Here is an 18,461-nt window from a genome sequence, read left to right as displayed (position 1 = left end):
AGTTGCTCAGCGGCAGATGGTAGCATCGATAACACTTTTCACAACTTCAAGATGGTGTAAATGAATAGATAGATACATTTAGTTACTCAGAGGAAACCAGTTGAGAGCATCACTCATTTACAGTGGTGTTCTGCAAGTACACAACCAAACAAGTCATATAACAAAAAGTGTAAAAAAGTGTAAAACCAACAATCATAAATACAACACAAACACAAGACAAATTACTTACAAAAGAACAAAAAGAAAATGACAGTAATATAAGTACATTACACAGGGATAAAACAGACATATTAAAAAAAACAGGAGCATTTATTGTATAACACTTATTCCACCTATGAGGAACATAACAGGTGAATGCAGTTTTTCCTGGTTTTGTATTCAGATAAGGGATATCCAAGGTAATACATTCTTGTGAACGGGTATGGTATCCCACATTTCTGGGTCTTAAAAGTGATGATAAATAAAATGGTAGTTTACTTAGGATGGCTTTATAAATAAAAACAAGACAGTGTTGTTCCCTTCGAATGGTAAGTGATGGCCACCCTACCTTCTCATGGGGGATACAATGATGGGTTCTAAAACTGTCACCTGAAATAAATTTTAAGTAATACACAGCATCAAGGGGTTTGCAGGTATGGGCAGCTTCATGCATGTAAACTGCATCTGCATAGTCAAGCACTGATGAAAATGATGCCTGTACAATCTGCAACCTACTGCTAAAAGAGAGGCAATGCTTGTTTCTGTGAAAGAAACCTAATTTTAACTTAAGCTTTTTATTCAGTTCCTCAACATGAGTTTTAAATGATCATTTTTAATCTAACCAGGTACCCATGTACTTATAACATGGAACTTTTTTAATGTACTAATAGTAATACTTAAGTGGATTTTTTAAATTTGAGATCTGGTGAAGAGCATGCAATTAGTCTTATCTGGATTTAGTAAAAGCTTAAGTTTAAAAATAAAACAACAGAAAAGCCGACCAAACGGACACATTTATTCAAACTACAAAATATAAGTAATTCCATGCTGGATAAATAATTTAAGATTATTCAAAAAAATGTCGTCATATATTATGAGGAGCGTAGTGAGCAATGCAATATTCAACACAGTGCGTCTCACAGAGCGCTGTTAGCAACAACCAACCAATAGCTTCCTTACTGACACGTAGAGCGCGTTTGGCCAATTGAATCGCTTCTTTTTGCGAGGTGGCGTATGGTGGCGGCAATGTTATGGAGTTTCCGCTACTCTTCTACTTTCATGCCATCAGGTTAGGAAGCTAGCAAGATTGCTAAGCTAGCGAACACGCTAGGCCTCCATCAGACCAACGGGAGAGCTGTTCGGGAGGAGAAAGACAAATATCCCTTTCATGAATCTGCATGAGAACAGCTAAACTCCCAGAAATATGGTGGTTCTCAAAATTCGAGACCAGGTAAGTGATCATTGTGTCAAAAGCGGATCCAGGTCCAAGCTAATGTTGGCTGGCTAACGTGAGCTAGCATCCCCAGTTTCAACATTTGCCAGCGGAACGTCTCTCCAGCTAACGTTATTCTCTGAAACGGAAGCATTTCCCTGAAGCGTGAATCTAGATATTTAATTGTCGCATATGAAGTGCAAGTTAGATACAGTGTACTTGTCGGCTGAATCACATTTGGAGTCAGTTTTTTATAGGGCTTCACATTTACATTGAGACACATGCTCAAGCGGGTTGTTGAGTTGTAACCAGCTAATGTTACTGTTTATCTGCCAGCAATTAGCCAGAGCCTGCGAGAAATGCAGTTCAGACAGATCAGATCAGTTGGGTAAGTGACTGTTTAGCGTATTGTGACAAAATAGTACAAAACTTGGTTTGAGTTGTCGCTTCCAAGTGATCGTATGATTTAATAATAGCCACTAAATCTCTGCAATGTAATGTGAGGTGATTACCATAACAACCCATGCGATCTGTTGACTGTGACGTTACTCTGACAACTGGACGTTTGTGACATGCATGATGTTAGCTTGCTCAGCTGGGGAGGTTTTGTGATGGATAACATGTAAACACATTAGTAATGATGTAGTTTGTATGCGCCAATTCACCTAACTACATGGTTAACCTTGTGTGAATAGCACCACTGTGTTGTGACAGTGAGGATCTACCAGAAGCCCTGTTGATTTTTAGTAATTTTCCACGTTTATTTTTCACAGCAGGTTTATAACAGCTGTATAGATAAGTTGTGTCCTCGATCATAATCTTTTAGTATTGCCCCAATATATATAATCCCCAATAATTCAACCGTGCCTGTCAGACACAGTCTACAAAGTTGTTTACCTAATGTTATTTATATCTATTATATGAATGGAATACATGCAGTTTAACAGCTGTGTAATGGTTATAATAAATGTATGAGGTGACTGGCAGTGTGACAGGATTAGACGTGTGTCATCTAACTGTATTAAACACTTGTCATCTACTTGTGAAAACAAAAATAGCTTTCTGTTATCATTTAAGGACTGCGTGTTTTGCACATGCCTGCTATTCTTGTAACATATTTGCATGTGTCTTTCATTGTGTGTGTGCTTGAATGATCGTGTGCCTGGGCTCCTGTGAGCCGGTGGAGTTGCCAAAGAGCCGTCTCCATGGTGATGGTATTAACTAGGCTGGCTTGTATGAGGAGAGAGGAGGTGCACAGTCGTGCAGCTAGAGAAGCATAGAAAATCTCCTACATCAGTCGTGCAGGGCTGCAGAACTGAAAACAAAATGCAGATTTGTCCTTCCTTTTCAGAAATCGTCAAAATGAGACCGTGTAAGACGCACAAGTGCCCTACTTGTTACCCTGAATTTACCCCCAGTCATTCTAACCTCCATTGTGCCCTGCAGATATTCATGGGCATTACAGAATGAGATAATGGTCTCTTGTTTTTGAAAAAAGACTCTTAAGATACTAGCTGGTAATGGTAGTCTGGTAATTCTTGCTTAGCCTGAATACTTACTGAGCATCAATCCATCCGCTGAAATGCGTCATGCGGCTCAAATTTGTACAAGGCCATAGCTTATCATGTCCTGTTGGTTTCAAGCATGCTTCAAAGGGTAATAATCTTACCCATGCCACCATGTGCACCTTGAATGGTATTGAAACTGCAGTATTATTCTCTGTGGCAAATTGATTACAATATATTTTTATTTCAAGTGCTTACAATGTTTGACAGTTTGTTTTAGACCTTGTGGCAGAAAAGTTGAGTTTAATGCATATAGGACGTATAGTAAAAATGATTTCTGTCAGCTTAAATTGAAAGTACTTGGCTCCTCAGTAAACTCTCATAAAGCTTAACAGTCTTAAGTCCCTTGTGAATGATAATGGATAATAATGTGGTTGTTAGCCATTGAAACCTATTTGGAAGCAGCACAGAGACAAGAAGGATCCAAACATAGGCTAGCTGATGCTGTTTCATACGGTAAAGTATGAGGCTCAAATTATGCCATATAATCTAGATGTCTTTTGTACATGAGGTCATATAATCTGCATGGCTCATTAGCTAATTAGCTAGCTGGGCAGCCTGGTGGGTTCAATGAGGGATGAAGTCTTAATGAACAAATGTCTCTGCTCTACATACATCATCATGACTGTAAGCAAGAAAAACTCCAGCTCCTGGAAATGATTGCATGCAGAGAGATGGGCTGTTGCAGTTAAATAGTTGGTCAGTGCTGTTGTTTCCGCTCAAACATGAGGCGCATTCAGGATTTGTCTTTTTACTCTTTGCTGCTTTTTCCTTAGAAGATCTATAAAGGTAACTGTGTTGCACAAAGTGCCAAGATAATGCAGGCTTTCATCCCAGCTCAACATTACAGCAGGTGATTTTAAAACCTGCAGGCTCTCGACAGTCTCGACCCTCCTGCTTCTTCATCTTACGTTTTGTTTTGGATACAGGGGTGCACATTGCTCATTCAAAGGTTATGATAGTTCATGTGTATTTAAAGTGCAAGATATAGGCTATCTGACCTGACACACAACATTTAAGTATCATCAAATTTCTCAGATATCATTAGTGGAAACGGCTTTATTTGTGGCTTAATTTGTTTGGTTTTTTTTAGGAAACTTGTCTAAAGTCAGGGAAGAGTTAAGTTTTTGTGGAAGCCAGGAATGTTCCATCTGGGTCTTTCATGGGTAACCAGTTGCAGCCTCTGGATGGGATCCCCTGCCCTCACTGTTCTCCCCATCCATGCCAGCCTCCTCCCACAGGCGGTGGAAAACGGCCTGATCAAAGACTCTCTGCTGGTGTTATGGTGGATCAGATAGAGGAGAGCTGCAGTGTTGATCTGGCTTAACATGACACACGAGGGTTCATGAGCACACGCTTACATTTTACTGTCTGTGACTGATGATCGTGGCATTCAGTGGTTTCCCAAAAAAATTTGATGAGTCATAGGGATGTAACAGAGGTTGATGACACAAATGTGACTATGAAGTTGACCGTATGTGTTATAGAATGAAACCAGCGTAACCAACCATAAGTGGTGACGATCTGCAGCTCTGTACTTAGTGAGAAGAACGCTGTCCTGCATGAAAGATAAAATAGTAATTTCGAATCGACTCGCTTAGGGATTCAAACCTTTTGTGTGTTGTTTTTTTTATGGAAAAATTACACTTTACCAACAAATGACTCATGTAGAGAGCTAGATGGACCTGATGTTGTAGGCGTTTGGTCAAGTTTTAAGTCTGCTGTGCTGGAGCATTTTTTGGTTTCCAGTTCCAACACACTATTCAGAGACATTGCACGTGTTGTCAGAGAGTCTTATCTTACAGGAAGTGTTGCCAAGATTCTGCAACAGTGTCACAATGAATAACTTCAGCTACCGGCACATGGTTAAATACTTATATTAAATCTTTAATGTGGTTTCAGTTACATGTCTTAAAAACGTGGTTGTTGCTCTGATCCCCCAAAACCCCCCCTTTTTTGTTTTTTCTTTTACAAAAGCCAAATATCATTACTGTAAATACCATTATATCCTAGAAATGAAGAAACGTGTTACGATTTATTTAGTCTTTTCCGCATATCTGGTAATCATGCACATGTAGAACGCACAGTAACATTGTTCCTTCTCTGTGTATACACCCCTAAGAAGGGTGGAGCCAACTTTCACTACTTTTTAAGAAGCCAGGGCAGGAGGCAAGATCCTTGAGTCAGTCTTTGTGAAGAATTTCAACCATTGTCTAATTTACTTCAGTTTAACTTTTAAAACCTTGCTTCACCTCTTATCCAACCTGTCACGTTGGATGTTTTTTAACGGGGAATCAGCTCTGGACATTGTTCTTTTTTCTTTTTGTCTGCCTCTGTTGAAGATATAGACAGTCACAGCAGAGAGCTGGTCTCGCTGAAGCATAAATTCTATCTGGATAAAAAAAGAAAAGATGGACAGTATTGTTAAAACATCAGCAACGTTGGCATCTCTCCTCTGGAGCACGTAACCGGACTCGTATTCATCTAAGGATTGTGATATTTCTCTCAGTGCCATGGGATGGATACACTTTTCTGGCCTGTCAACTGACTGTAAACAAAATTGGCTGCTCAGCAGTATCAATCCAGACCGTCAGCCTCCAACATCGTCTGATATGTGTCACCGTTTTTTTTTTTACAATGTACATTTGAATATGTATAGCAGCCTGCTCCCTGTTATTCTCCAGGGAGCAGAATATTTGGGGATTTTTTAGAAGCCAAAACATGATTGGGTTGACAGTGTGATCGTTGAGCAAATGAGTCTTGTGTGTATTGTGGTTCTTGAGGACGAGGATCCCGAAGTCACTCAAACCTCCAAGGTCTGAATGAGTATTGTATTCTCAAACTCGGCCTTTCAAGTTTTACAATCAAAAGTTTTCACTCATGGGTCGCTGTTCTCTGAAATCAAATACTCTCTCTGTAATTATTATGCACTTCTGCACAAGTGTTTGCATGTCAGTCGATGTTGACACGCTCTCTTCTCTCTTTTACAGCCTGCTTTGCTGAAAGCTATTTTCAATGTGGATCCTGATGAAGTACGCGCACTCATATTCAAAAAAGAGGATGTGAATGCACAGGTAATTCCCAAAAGACTGCAACCAATCTCCACATCTGTTTCCTCATATTATTCTATTTTAAAATTACAACAACAACAACACAGAATTTAAAAACCTCAGATGTATAAATGTCCTTCAAAAGCGTCATACAACTCTCTCAACAGTTGCTGAGTACAAAACAGCACATGGTTTGGTTTTTACAGTTCCCACTGCGTGCTCTGGCACTGCTTGTTTTATTGCATTCCTCACCATTACTGCTTTGGTGGGGGTGTTTGCTTCAAAATAAGGCTGGTTTGTACTTGCTTGTGTTTCCCCGGAAAGCTTTTCAAGTAACTGAATTTGTGTTTAACCCACTTTTTGCCATGGATTATGACTGTGGGGCTGTTAATGTTCACTGGTTATTTTTCCCTTCTACTAATATACTGTCACAAATAGTAAAGATAAAAGTGTTTAATGTCACTACAGGTCAGGATTATATTAGCCTCTATAAAGCAGAGAAGGAATACAAGGTTAAAACGGAAGTACAAAGTCTTTTGTTTGCTTTTAATCACAGTTGTGTCCTTCTGTTTGCTCATTACAGGACAATGAGAAGCGAACTCCATTGCATGCTGCTGCCTATCTCGGAGATGCAGAAATTATAGAGCTGCTGATTCTTTCAGGTATGTTTTTTTCCTCCAGAAGAGAATTTATGTAAAGAAGCTGTTGAAGGTAAACACAACCAAATGAATGTAGTGTAGAGAGCTTACAACTTAGTATTCATCCCTAAACATTAAATGTTCAGACATCTAACAATCTATTTAGCTCAACTTGAAAGCCGAATGGTTTAGAAAAACAAATGTTGCTGTAATGTAACAGTATAGAAATGATGATGAGTGTTTCAAGCGTCAGGAGAGAATCTTAAAAATGTTTTGTTAGTTGTTAATTTCACAGGAAAGAGCGGAAATTATGTAACTATGTAACTGGTGTCACCATTATGGTTTGTTTAAGTAAGTGAGATGTTTATTCTATGACTGATGTGGCAAGTTCCGCAAGTCTTCATGTCTTTTGAATCTACTTAACTTATAATCACTTTAGGCAACACCTTTCTTCTGATATCTTGACATACTGGTTTCTCATTTCTGCTTTTTGAAAACAGAGAATCATTACCAGTGTTAACCCGTTCTCGACAACAATGACATTTCTCAAATGTGAAACTCAGTGGAATGTTTTTATGTTTCTGTCGCCAGATGGAGCATCTGCATTCAATATTGGCATAAACCTCTACAGGCTTCCTTTCCAGTCTGTTTCTGATTTATGCTTTAACAGATATAGATATAGAATTGGAGAACAGTTTCCCCATAGCTGTCCAAAAGGCTGAATTTATTGTGTTACAAATGTTGTACCAGACGTCAAGAAAATGTATGACCTTAAATAGTCTGACAGCCATTGTCCTCTAATTTGTAGGTGCCAGAGTAAATGCCAAAGATAACAAGTGGCTCACTCCTCTGCACCGGGCTGTGGCCTCCTGCAGTGAGGTATGTGAACGTCTCTACGATTCTCTATCACACACACACTGATGTGCACTGTTTTGTTTTTTTTTTTAAAAATGGAAACAGTGTAAAATTAAAAACCAACATGTGTCATGTCTTCTTACAGGAGGCTGTTCAAGTATTGCTGAAACACTCTGCAGACGTAAATGCCCGAGATAAGAACTGGCAGACGCCGCTTCACATTGCCGCAGCCAATAAGGCTGTCCGCTGCGCTGAAGCGCTCGTCCCACTGCTCAGTAATGTGAATGTGTCAGACAGAGCTGGCCGGACCGCGCTGCACCATGCAGCCTTCAGCGGTCACCTGGAGGTAATATCAGGTTTATAGTATTGTTTGATTCGGCTGTTAGCTGTAGTCCAAGAAGCACTTTAATCCCTTTTGTATTGATATTGTTGTAGCTTAATGGATAGAAATGGCAGCGCATTTAAATATTAATTGCTTAAGAAACAAAACGTGTTCTAACTTTTAAGGGTGAGTGGCTGTAAAGTCTGTGGTGTCTTGTGTTTTAAAACTTTAACCGCTTCAGTATCACTCATATCATATTGACGGGGGAGTTTTATTCTCCTCTCCAGAGAGCATGTGCCACATGCACAAAGTTTTTATTGGCAAGCCATCAGACTAGCCAGGCTTAATGTTGGTTGTGTTTACAAGGCTATAAGTATAAGCTCCTGATCTTCTCCACTTGCTAACAGGAAGTGTCTCTGCTTGCCTCATAAATGTGTAAACACAATGGGCATTGTATGTAACATTTCAATAAGGAACTGAACAATGGTTATGTTTTTTGCCGGTTAAAGAAGTGTGAGGTGAAACTGTCAACATCCCCATATGTGGCAGCCACAATAACCACAGCATCAAGTATTACCACATAGTGCTGTTCCTTCCTCATAGTATTGGTTGTCTCTCTTTGTTTATTTTTGGCAAAGGTTTTTTTTTTTTAGTGCTGTTGTATTACTGTAAAGTAAATTTTTGGTGGGTGAAAATAATCAGCTATTTTGATCTGAGAGTCAGTTGCACAAATCCAACCCTAAGCTGAAAAAGCTGCACCTCAACAAACAATAAAGCTGCCTTCCAATGAACTAGTCAGGGCTTGTTTATAAAAAATAACACTTTTTCCAGATAACACTGGAGGCTGTCAGTCATAAATTGTGGCCACACACTCAAGGACACTAGGTTTCAGTGCTTGTCCAATCACATGCTTGCATGCAAATTACCCTTTATGTCCGGTGCGTATATCATAAACTCACATGTGTTAGATATGTTATGGGTGGAACTGCCTTGTCTAATCAAGCATGAATGCAAACCAAGAGCAACGAAACTGTTCATGCAAACTTGTGGTAAAGCAGGAATTTTCTAGTAAGATCCGCACTAAATACTGAGGTGGGGGCACATTTTTGTAGCCTTGATAACATGACATATACAGTAACGGCACACTGTGGAACTGGACAGTTTAATGCTTAGTGTCTTTGTGTCTTGTTTACCTGTGTTGAACTGTATGCAAAATATATGCCAAACTGTTTTTCAAACCACATTTGGTCCGTAATTTAAAAGAGAATTTACTTTGGGCTTCATGAAAGCTCAACTAATTCATGAGATTAGATCAAATCGAAATAATCTGTATCCCTGTTTGTGGTGTAGAGCAGAGGATCAGTACATTAACCCAAGTATCAAGGCATGACAAAACCGTCATGCCTTGATACTTGGGTTTACAACTGCCCTCCACATCATCTCTTATTGTTTTTTTTCCCCCGTCTGTTGCTGCTATTAGATGGTGAGGCTCTTACTCTCTAGAGGAGCCAACATCAATGCCTTTGACAAGAAGGACCGCCGTGCAATCCACTGGGCAGCCTACATGGGTAATAAATCAACCACAGCAATTTTATGTAATATTATTCATTTTTCCTTGTCACTTTGAGAGCTCCTGTCATCTTGTGGTCAGTGAAAGTTTCCAGGACTGGGTTGAAAAAGCAATACTGCCCATTTAAATTATTTTTAAGGTATCAGTGGTTATTTTGGAGGGAGATAAATATTTCATTCAGCAAAATATTCCAGAAAGTATCATCAGCATTTAGAAAACATTAAAAACATGAGCCAACATTGAAGATATCACTGTGATCATGTAACATGTACTGATAAGCTTTAAAATCCAGTCTGTTGAAGGAATACTGCCCAGTGCATTCATATATGATGAAATGAAATACTAGATGATATCTTGATGGCATGTTCATGTAATTTAAATCGTTCTCTTTTCGTCTTCAGGGCACATAGAAGTGGTGAAGCTGCTGGCCTCTCATGGAGCCGAGGTGGCCTGCAAAGATAAGAAATCGTATACACCGCTACATGCAGCAGCCTCCAGTGGAATGATCAGTGTTGTCAAATACCTCCTGGACTTGGGGGTGGATGTGAGTTCCACCCACAGTTGTACTGTCATTACACTGCAGACACTACTAGATCCTTTCCTCTGACCATGAAATGCAACAACATCCCAACTGTGTATCCTGATTTAGGATTTGAAGAGTTTAGAAACATTTCTTTTAGTAGCGCATGAAAAGTACATAACTACACGCTGTTCATCTTGCTGTCCAGATCAATGAGCCCAACGCGTACGGCAACACACCCCTCCATGTGGCCTGCTACAACGGACAGGACGTGGTGGTGAACGAGCTCATAGAGTGCGGGGCTAACGTGAACCAGGTGAACGAGAAGGGCTTCGCACCTCTCCATTTTACCGCCGCCTCTCGCCACGGGGCGCTCTGTCTGGAGCTGCTAGTCTGCAACGGGGCAGATGTCAACATCAAGGTGAGTAAAAACCAGAATGTCGCCTCTCAACGCTGATTACTTAGAAAAAGATTGCGCCCCTTGATATGGGAAAGCTGTTACTCAATAATTGGCACTCCTTTTCCAGACACAGGTACATTATTGAAAAATAATCACACTAGTGTTGATGGTACTACAAGAGTCACAAAGACTACGTGTAGAGAGAAATTCTTTTAGTCATCTGTTTAAACAGTCAAACTTGTTGCTAGCATGTGATTCATACTTAGTGTGCTTTTTTTCTTACAGTAAAAAAGATGTCAGAATGTCAAACGGTGTTTTATAGCATTTGGTTGTTTCATTCAAATCCTTAGCCTGTTTATTAATGTTTTATAGCTGAAGCCATAGTAATAACCTCCAAAACGATACCAGTGTGTCTCTGTTTCTCTCCAGAGTAAAGATGGTAAGACGCCCCTCCACATGACAGCGATCCACGGGAGGTTTTCAAGGTCTCAAGCAATCATTGAGAACGGTGAGCTCCTTTAAAGACGTGGCCTCATTGATGTCTCACACCAGACAGTAAAGCTAAAACCGCTTCTCAGTGTTAATCAGACTAAGTGCTTGCTTTGTTTTGTTTTGTGTTTTTTTTTTTTTTTTTCCTGAAGGTGCTGAGATTGACTGTGAAGATAAGAACGGAAATACACCACTGCACATTGCAGCTCGATACGGACACGAGCTCCTCATCAACACCCTCATTACTAACAGAGCTGACACAGCTAAGTGAGTGAGCTTGATTGTCGTTTCAACACATTCAACAAATTATGGTTGAGCTGCATGTTTAAATCTATCAAGAGCAGACAAGTATTGACTGTCATGTAACTGATACAGAAGATTCTGTGGTTAAGTCAAGTCAGTTTTATTTATGTAGCCCCAAATCACAAGTTTGCCTCAAAGGGCTTTACAATTAGTACAGTGTGCAGCGCCCTCTTTCTTTTGATGATTGAGATAAGGAAAAACACTCCCAAAGAAACCTTTGACATGAAAATAGGTCTGCAACTAAGGACTATTTTCAATATTGATCTGACCATTATTTTTTCAATTTATCATTTTGTCTATAACATTTCAGAAAATAATGATAAATGCCTTTTTTTTGTTTGTTTGTTTTTTTCAAAGAGCACATAGTGTGACATCTTCAAATGTCCTGTTTTGTCAAATCAATAGTCCAAAATCCAGGGTTTTCAGTTTATCATCATGTATGATCCAGAAAACCATCAAATCATCATATTTGAGAAACTGCAATCAGTAAATATTTGTCTTTCTTGCTTATAAATTGACTAAAACGCTTATTCGATTATCAGAATAGTTGCTGATTAATTTTCTGACTACCGACTAATTGATGCAACTCTATGTAAAAAAGGCGGGCCTAGCCTCTGATTAGCACCAGTATGAGTTTCAATATACAGAGGTGTCAGTAGTTGGGTGATATTGGCCAAATTAACATGATGTGTCTTTTTCAGACGAGGGGTCCACGGTATGTTCCCACTGCATTTGGCTGCTCTCAGTGGATTCTCAGACTGTTGCAGAAAGCTCCTGTCTTCGGGTGAGCAGCTCGGTTCTTTACAATGTTTGTCACTTAACTGCACAAGCTCATTTACAGTATGTAAATATTCTCTGTCTCTCTGAGCATCTTCAGGTTAGGCTAACCCATTGTTGCTAACTTTGGAGCTAACCCTCTTCACTTTTCCCGCAGTTGGGGAAACGACAGACGTTACTTTTCTTGGTCTTGAGAGCATTTATTAACTGACACACTGTAGCCTGTACTGTACATTTACTGCCAGACTGACAACTTACTGCTAACCTTTTCCTCTGCTCCGCTCGCATTCACTGTCACTTTTCTGCCGCTCGCACCCACTCAACCACACATTCGGTATGCGCACACATTATGCGCTGCCCTGTTCCTTAAAGAGTTTCCCAGGCAACAACACAGAGGTTGACTCACATTACAGAACAGCGCTGCACTGAGAGGTCCCCAAACACTATTGATTTCCAAATGAATGGATACTTGGTGTTATTTTTGGCATTAAAAAAAGACTTTTTTTTTGGCCTGGCGGGGATTCTTGTTAGCCTGGCAGCCTGCCAGGCCTATACAATTAAAAGGGAAACACTGGTGATGGATCATGCTCATAATCCTTTATTGTGATGCAGGCTTTGATATAGATACTCCTGATGACTTTGGAAGGACCTGTTTACATGCTGCAGCTGCTGGAGGGTGAGTTGAGGACAGCTGAATATTATATTTAATTACAAGAGAGTTCATGACTGATAACAGTAAGAATATCATCATATTGATCACTTTATCTTCTTTTAAATCTTCTCAGAAACCTGGAATGTCTCAATCTCCTTCTCAACACGGGGGCAGACTTTAATAGAAAGGACAGCTTTGGCAGGTTTGTAGCATTTAATGGCCCATGTGGATCAAGACTGTGCTCTAAGAGTCTGTCAGTCCAGTTTGAACAGTGAACTGAACTATGTGTGCTTTTCCAGGACCCCTCTGCACTACGCTGCTGCCAACTGTAACTACCAGTGCCTGTTTGCTCTGGTGGGCTCTGGAGCCAGTGTCAATGACCTAGACGAACGGGGATGCACTCCTCTCCACTACGCTGCTGCCTCTGACACAGACGGAAAGTCAGTAATACTTTAAACATTCAGTTTCAGAAAAGAGGTGGTTGCTTTGTGGAAAGCGGGTGATGCTTGAGGGTTTTCATGATATAAAAGCTCACTTATTGGTTATGCTGAGTAACAACTGAAGACTTGAAAGAAGATGTTGTTTGCTTGACTACAGCCTCTTTGTTGTGTCTACAGGTGCCTGGAATATTTACTGCGAAATGATGCAAATCCAGGGATCCGGGACAATCAGGGCTACAATGCTGTGCACTACGCCTCCGCATATGGACATCGCCTCTGCCTGGAGCTGGTGAGAACTTCACTTGCCAGAGTGCATGCCATATGGCTTCCATCATCTTTGTATTTCTGTATTGCTTTATTGTAATGAGGTTAAATCCATAGCTGATTTTCCCCAATTTTTTTTTTTTAGATTGCAAGTGAAACCCCTCTAGATGTGGTGAGTGGAATTTGTAGTTTTTCATGTGCATAGTGTAAGCCACAGTGTCTTGTATATATGTCGTACTGAGCTTATATCTGAAGTAGGTTCTAACTTGTTTACCTGGTTTCTTCAGCTAATGGAAACCTCAGGGACAGACATCCTGAATGACTCTGATGTCAGAGCCCCCGTCAGCCCCCTGCACCTTGCTGTAAGTAACACTTGCTGGCATGAGAGGAATACATGTTATTATTCTTAGCTTTATCTTATGGTCATTTATTCATGGTGAATTCATTTTTCAGGCATACCATGGTCACCACCAAGCTATGGAGGTTCTGGTGCAGTCTCTGCTGGATCTAGATGTGAGAAACAGCCAAGGGCGCACACCTCTGGACCTGGCTGCATTTAAGGGCCACGTGGAGTGTGTGGACGTCCTAATCAACCAGGGAGCCTCTATCCTGGTCAAAGACTTCACCTTGAAGCGAACCCCCATCCACGCTGCAGGTATGGACCTGGACTTGCTTTTGTGCATTTGGATTTGTAAACTCACCGAATGACGCTGAAATTAACGATGTTCATTAATTCCTTGTAGCTACTAACGGTCATTCAGAATGTTTGCGTTTGCTGATTGGAAATGCTGATCTTCAAAGTGCAGTAGACATTCAAGATGGGAATGGACAGTAAGTATATGTTGTGATTTTTTTTTTTTTTTTAATTATTTTGTTTTGTAATCATAAGATGTTGTGAATTGATCATGTCTGTTCCCTCTCAGAACCCCTCTGATGCTGTCGGTCCTGAGTGGACACACAGATTGTGTGTATTCTCTGCTTAATAAGGGAGCCAATGTAGAAGCCAAAGACAAGTGGGGCAGGACGGCCCTGCATAGAGGAGTGAGTGCACCACTGTTGCATACACTGACATATACTATATATATGTAATTTGGTATTACATTTTCTATATTGGTACCCTACCATATGCACAGATTTCACTACCAGTACCAAACTTGTTCAAACTACCTTGCATAGTTTTGTGTAATGTAATAGCGTAAATGTTTGGATTTGGGTTTTTTTATTAGTATTTTTTCACTTCCCCCTTTACATGTACTTCTACAATTGTACTTAGATTAGAGTAGTTTCTATGAATGTTATAAATATAGTTTTTGTATTTTTATTTTTGCAGCCCTACTCCTAACCATAAACACAAACCTTCCCTCTCTTCCTGTGGAGTGAATGAAAATCCATTACATTGGTCAGCTGTCATCAAAGCATTTAAAATCCGTCATTTGTCAGGGTGTGATCAGTCATCAGTCATAACGCTCATATCTGTTCTCGTCTGGTCTCAGGCTGTGACTGGTCACGAGGAATGTGTGGAGGCCTTGCTTCAGCACAGCGCCAACTTCCTGGTGCGGGACTGTAAAGGGCGCACGCCGGTCCACCTGGCAGCAGCATGTGGACACATTGGGGTACTGGGAGGCCTGCTGCATGCTGCCCAATCTGTGGAAACACTCCCTGTCTTAACAGACAACCAAGGCTACACCCCACTGCACTGGGCCTGCTACAATGGTACAGAGATGAGAGTTTGGAAACCTCTTAAAGAAACAATCGTTATAGTTATGGAAATGTACATCTGATGTTTAGTAATGAATGCTTTTATAGTAAATACAGGCATGCTGCCAAGAAAGTAAAAGGAGCACTTGTGCAAGTATAGATTTTTTTTTAAAAAAAGGCATGCACAACTTTATATTTCATATTTCATGCTTGTACATTTCTTTATTCACCCATTGTTTAAATTTTGCCACATGCTGATAAGGAAAAATGCTTGTTAAGCCCTGATTGTGAGCACTGGCTGATGCTTCTCTCCTGCAGGTCACGATACATGTGTGGAGGTTTTGCTGGAACAAGAGGTTTTTCACAAGGCCGAAGGCAATTCATTCAGCCCTCTCCACTGTGCTGTGTAAGACATTGTGTTGTTTTCTGTTTAGATCACTGCATGTGAGGACAGAACCTGTAACATATTAATTAATTGTGCTCTTTTCCGTTCTCAAGGATTCATGACAACGAAGGTGCTGCCGAGATGCTGATAGACACTCTAGGCCCTGCCATTGTCAATACCAAAGACAGTAAAAACAGGTATACGCAGTCATATTAAAGCAAGTGCAACATTAATGTCAGCCTTGAGTTTTGTAGCACACCTGATACTGGGCAAATGAGGTTCGTATCATGAGTGAATTACTGAATGATTAAAAACAAGCCTTGTTCTCATGTCATTTGTGCAGGACCCCCCTGCATGCAGCAGCCTTCACTGACCATGTGGAGTGTCTCCAGCTGCTACTCAGCCACAATGCTCAGGTCAACAGTGTCGATGCCGCGGGGAAGACCCCACTCATGATGGCTGCTGAGAATGGCCAGACCAACGCTGTCGGTATGAATACCTCTCTACTTAAATCAAGCTAGAAAATATCACTGAAGGATGCAATAATCAGTGTGGGATTGAATTAACTTCTTTCTTTTTTTCTGCATTCTACCTTATCATTCTCATTATTAGAGCTGCTGGTGAGCAGTGCAAAAGCAGATCTCACTCTGCAGGATGCAGTGAAGAACACTGCACTTCATCTCGCCTGCAGTAAGGTGTGTATGACCATTAGGTGGCACTGTTTCATTACAGCAGCTAATATACAGTATACTCTGCAAGTATAGGTTGAAATATTATGAACAGTGTGTATTTATCGTACGTTTTAAGGCTATTTGCTTGTTATTGATACCTATCATACTGGACTTGTATTCTACAGGGACATGAAACCAGTGCCTTGTTGATATTGGAGAAGATTGCAGACAGAAATCTCATTAATGCCACTAACGCCGCCTTACAGACGTATGTATCACTTGTATTACATTGTTTCTTGTCTCTTGCTGCGTTGGTGTGATTGAATAGAGTGTATTGTGTTTACTGTGGGGATTTGAATTATTAATGCAGAGATACAAATATTGATTTGCCTGTCAGCACATCCATGTTTGATTCTTTCTTTTAAGGCCTCTACACGTGGCTGCAAGAAATGGTCTGACTGTGGTGGTGCAAGAGCTGCTTGCAAAAGGAGCCAGTGTACTTGCAGTCGATGAAAACGGTAAATTCATGATAATTTTTTTTTTTTACTATATACTATAACTTTTTCATGTGTTTTGGGCTTTTGCCAAATCTTGGGAAGTGCAAAATATTAATTTAATGGATACTATAGGATCTAAAATTAATGGGTACTAAAGTTTATTTGGGAAACATGACAGCCACACTATGAGAAAAAACAACAGATTAGAATTTGATTAGGTAATAGTCGTTATTTAAAATATGCCTTGGTTAGGTCTAATACTGATCTTTGAGAAACTCTCAGGCTCATTGGATTAAAGAGAATCTACAGTGAGTATGTTTAAGATAGAGCGAAAAACTAAATTTGAAGTGTGTGCCCCAAAAGTCTCATTCTTACTCTGTTACTTAGTAGATAACTGTCACTAGCTGTTACTACTTTAACTCTTTCACAAACATCAATAACAAAGTGACAAAATTCAGTCAAAATTCAGACAAATTCAGTCACTCAGCTCTCAATGTGCAGGCACATTGCAGGATTGTTAATTAATAGTAAATCACTTAAAGAACTGATGCTAGAAACATGAAGCGTGTATCACTTTTCAGAATAAACAGTGGTGTATTGTCATTGCTTCAGGTTACACACCGGCCTTGGCTTGTGCCCCCAACAAAGATGTGGCAGACTGCCTAGCCCTGATCCTGGCCACCATGATGCCTGTGTCCCCCTGCACCCCGGCACCCACCCTCCCTTTCAGTGCCATTAACCACTACACCACCAGCCCCTCCAAGAGCGTCACCTTCGATAGCCTGCCCGCGCTGCGCGGCGAGCACAGCTCCTACTGCAGCTTCAACAACATCAGCCATCACGACGGCTTTTACAAAGACGAGGAGCTCAACGACTCGGATTCAGAGACGTACTGAAGGACAGGAGGAAGCGAGAAATGCGTTAAAACACACACCCTGTGTCTTAAAAATCACCCACTGTCAGCTTGGGAGGGCAGAAGAAGAGACGAGCCTTAAGAGTCCCCCACCCCACACCCCTACCACCCCCAACCCCACCACCGGAGAGTAAGAGAGGGAGGAGGTGCAGCAGGCTGGCCCATACCCATCCCGATCCCAGGTGTCCTTGCAGCTGATACTGGACCTCAGTAACCGTTGTTTTACCAACACTGACTTCTTGAGTGCTAAAAACTGTACTTGTTGGGTGGACAGCAACCTTTGTACGGCAATAACATGCTGAAGAGGAATGGTAGCACTTCACAGAAAGCTAAACCGACAGGGACCAAAAGACGTGGATGCATTTTAACCCAGTTTTAACTGTGTGAATGAGATTGAGAATTTTCAGTTTTTGGGGGAGCAGTCAGTTTCCAATTTTTGACATTTTTGTGAGAACTTAGAGAAGGTTGATATCCGCACACTACATCCATCAGAATGCACTTGTCCTTCAAGTCTGTACGTCATACAGGTGGAGAATCATTTATTTTTTTGAGATCAAAATTTTAAAATATCCATGTTCATGTCAACTTATCCTCTAGAAAAAAAAATCAGATTTACTTACCTGGATAATTTAAAAATATTTGATATGTGTACTGGGTTATTTTTAAGTTGATCACCCTTACCTTTGTGTATTGACCTGTCCATTGCGGTTTAGTCTTTCAAGAATAAATTATTTGTGTACTTTCGGTTCCTATTTATGTGTTCATTTTGTGCCTTCATTAGTTACTGAGAAGATATGGGTTTGTAGAGGCAGCTGTGAAAGTACAGTGATGCGTACTAGGTAAGTAATGAAACATTTGTAAGAAGCACTGATCCAATACTGAGGTATCCGAGGCTCAGCTTTGTGAGGAGAAACACTGTAAACCAATGATAGGACAGCGTTTGATTTTCTTTGTTTGAATGATATATTTTTTTTGCTTTTATTAGTCAGTGTTTGTTGACAGGTTTTGCTTGCTTTAACTTAAAAAAAGAAACCACTTAAT

At 40.4% G+C, this 18,461-nt stretch overlaps 1 protein-coding gene across 3 annotated transcripts; it reads left to right on the top strand.

Moving 5' to 3' along the window:
* Window positions 1-1,214: 1,214 nt before the first annotated feature.
* On the top strand, window positions 1,215-18,172 carry ankrd28b (ankyrin repeat domain 28b). Of its 3 annotated transcripts, none has more exons than XM_067601757.1 (28): window positions 1,215-1,429; window positions 5,967-6,050; window positions 6,610-6,688; window positions 7,473-7,543; window positions 7,665-7,865; window positions 9,322-9,409; window positions 9,813-9,955; window positions 10,140-10,352; window positions 10,761-10,839; window positions 10,973-11,087; window positions 11,825-11,907; window positions 12,513-12,576; window positions 12,686-12,754; window positions 12,852-12,992; window positions 13,170-13,281; window positions 13,402-13,428; window positions 13,544-13,618; window positions 13,710-13,911; window positions 14,000-14,087; window positions 14,180-14,297; window positions 14,750-14,969; window positions 15,273-15,360; window positions 15,453-15,536; window positions 15,683-15,828; window positions 15,952-16,034; window positions 16,196-16,278; window positions 16,437-16,528; window positions 17,120-18,172. In XM_067601757.1, the coding sequence occupies exons 1-28, from the start codon at window positions 1,403-1,405 to the stop codon at window positions 17,401-17,403; spliced, it is 3,159 nt and encodes a 1,052-aa protein (XP_067457858.1). In that variant the 5' UTR covers window positions 1,215-1,402; the 3' UTR covers window positions 17,404-18,172. The 3 variants fall into 3 exon arrangements, with proteins under 3 accessions (XP_067457858.1, XP_067457857.1, XP_067457859.1); XM_067601756.1 differs by lacking the exon at window positions 1,215-1,429 and adding an exon at window positions 5,191-5,792; XM_067601758.1 differs by lacking the exons at window positions 1,215-1,429; window positions 5,967-6,050 and adding an exon at window positions 6,224-6,320.
* Window positions 18,173-18,461: the final 289 nt, after the last annotated feature.

The sequence above is a fragment of the Thunnus thynnus genome, chromosome 10 (genome assembly GCF_963924715.1).
Source record: "Thunnus thynnus chromosome 10, fThuThy2.1, whole genome shotgun sequence".
Taxonomy (NCBI): Eukaryota; Metazoa; Chordata; class Actinopteri; order Scombriformes; family Scombridae; genus Thunnus; species Thunnus thynnus.
This window is presented reverse-complemented; position numbering and strand designations above follow the sequence as displayed.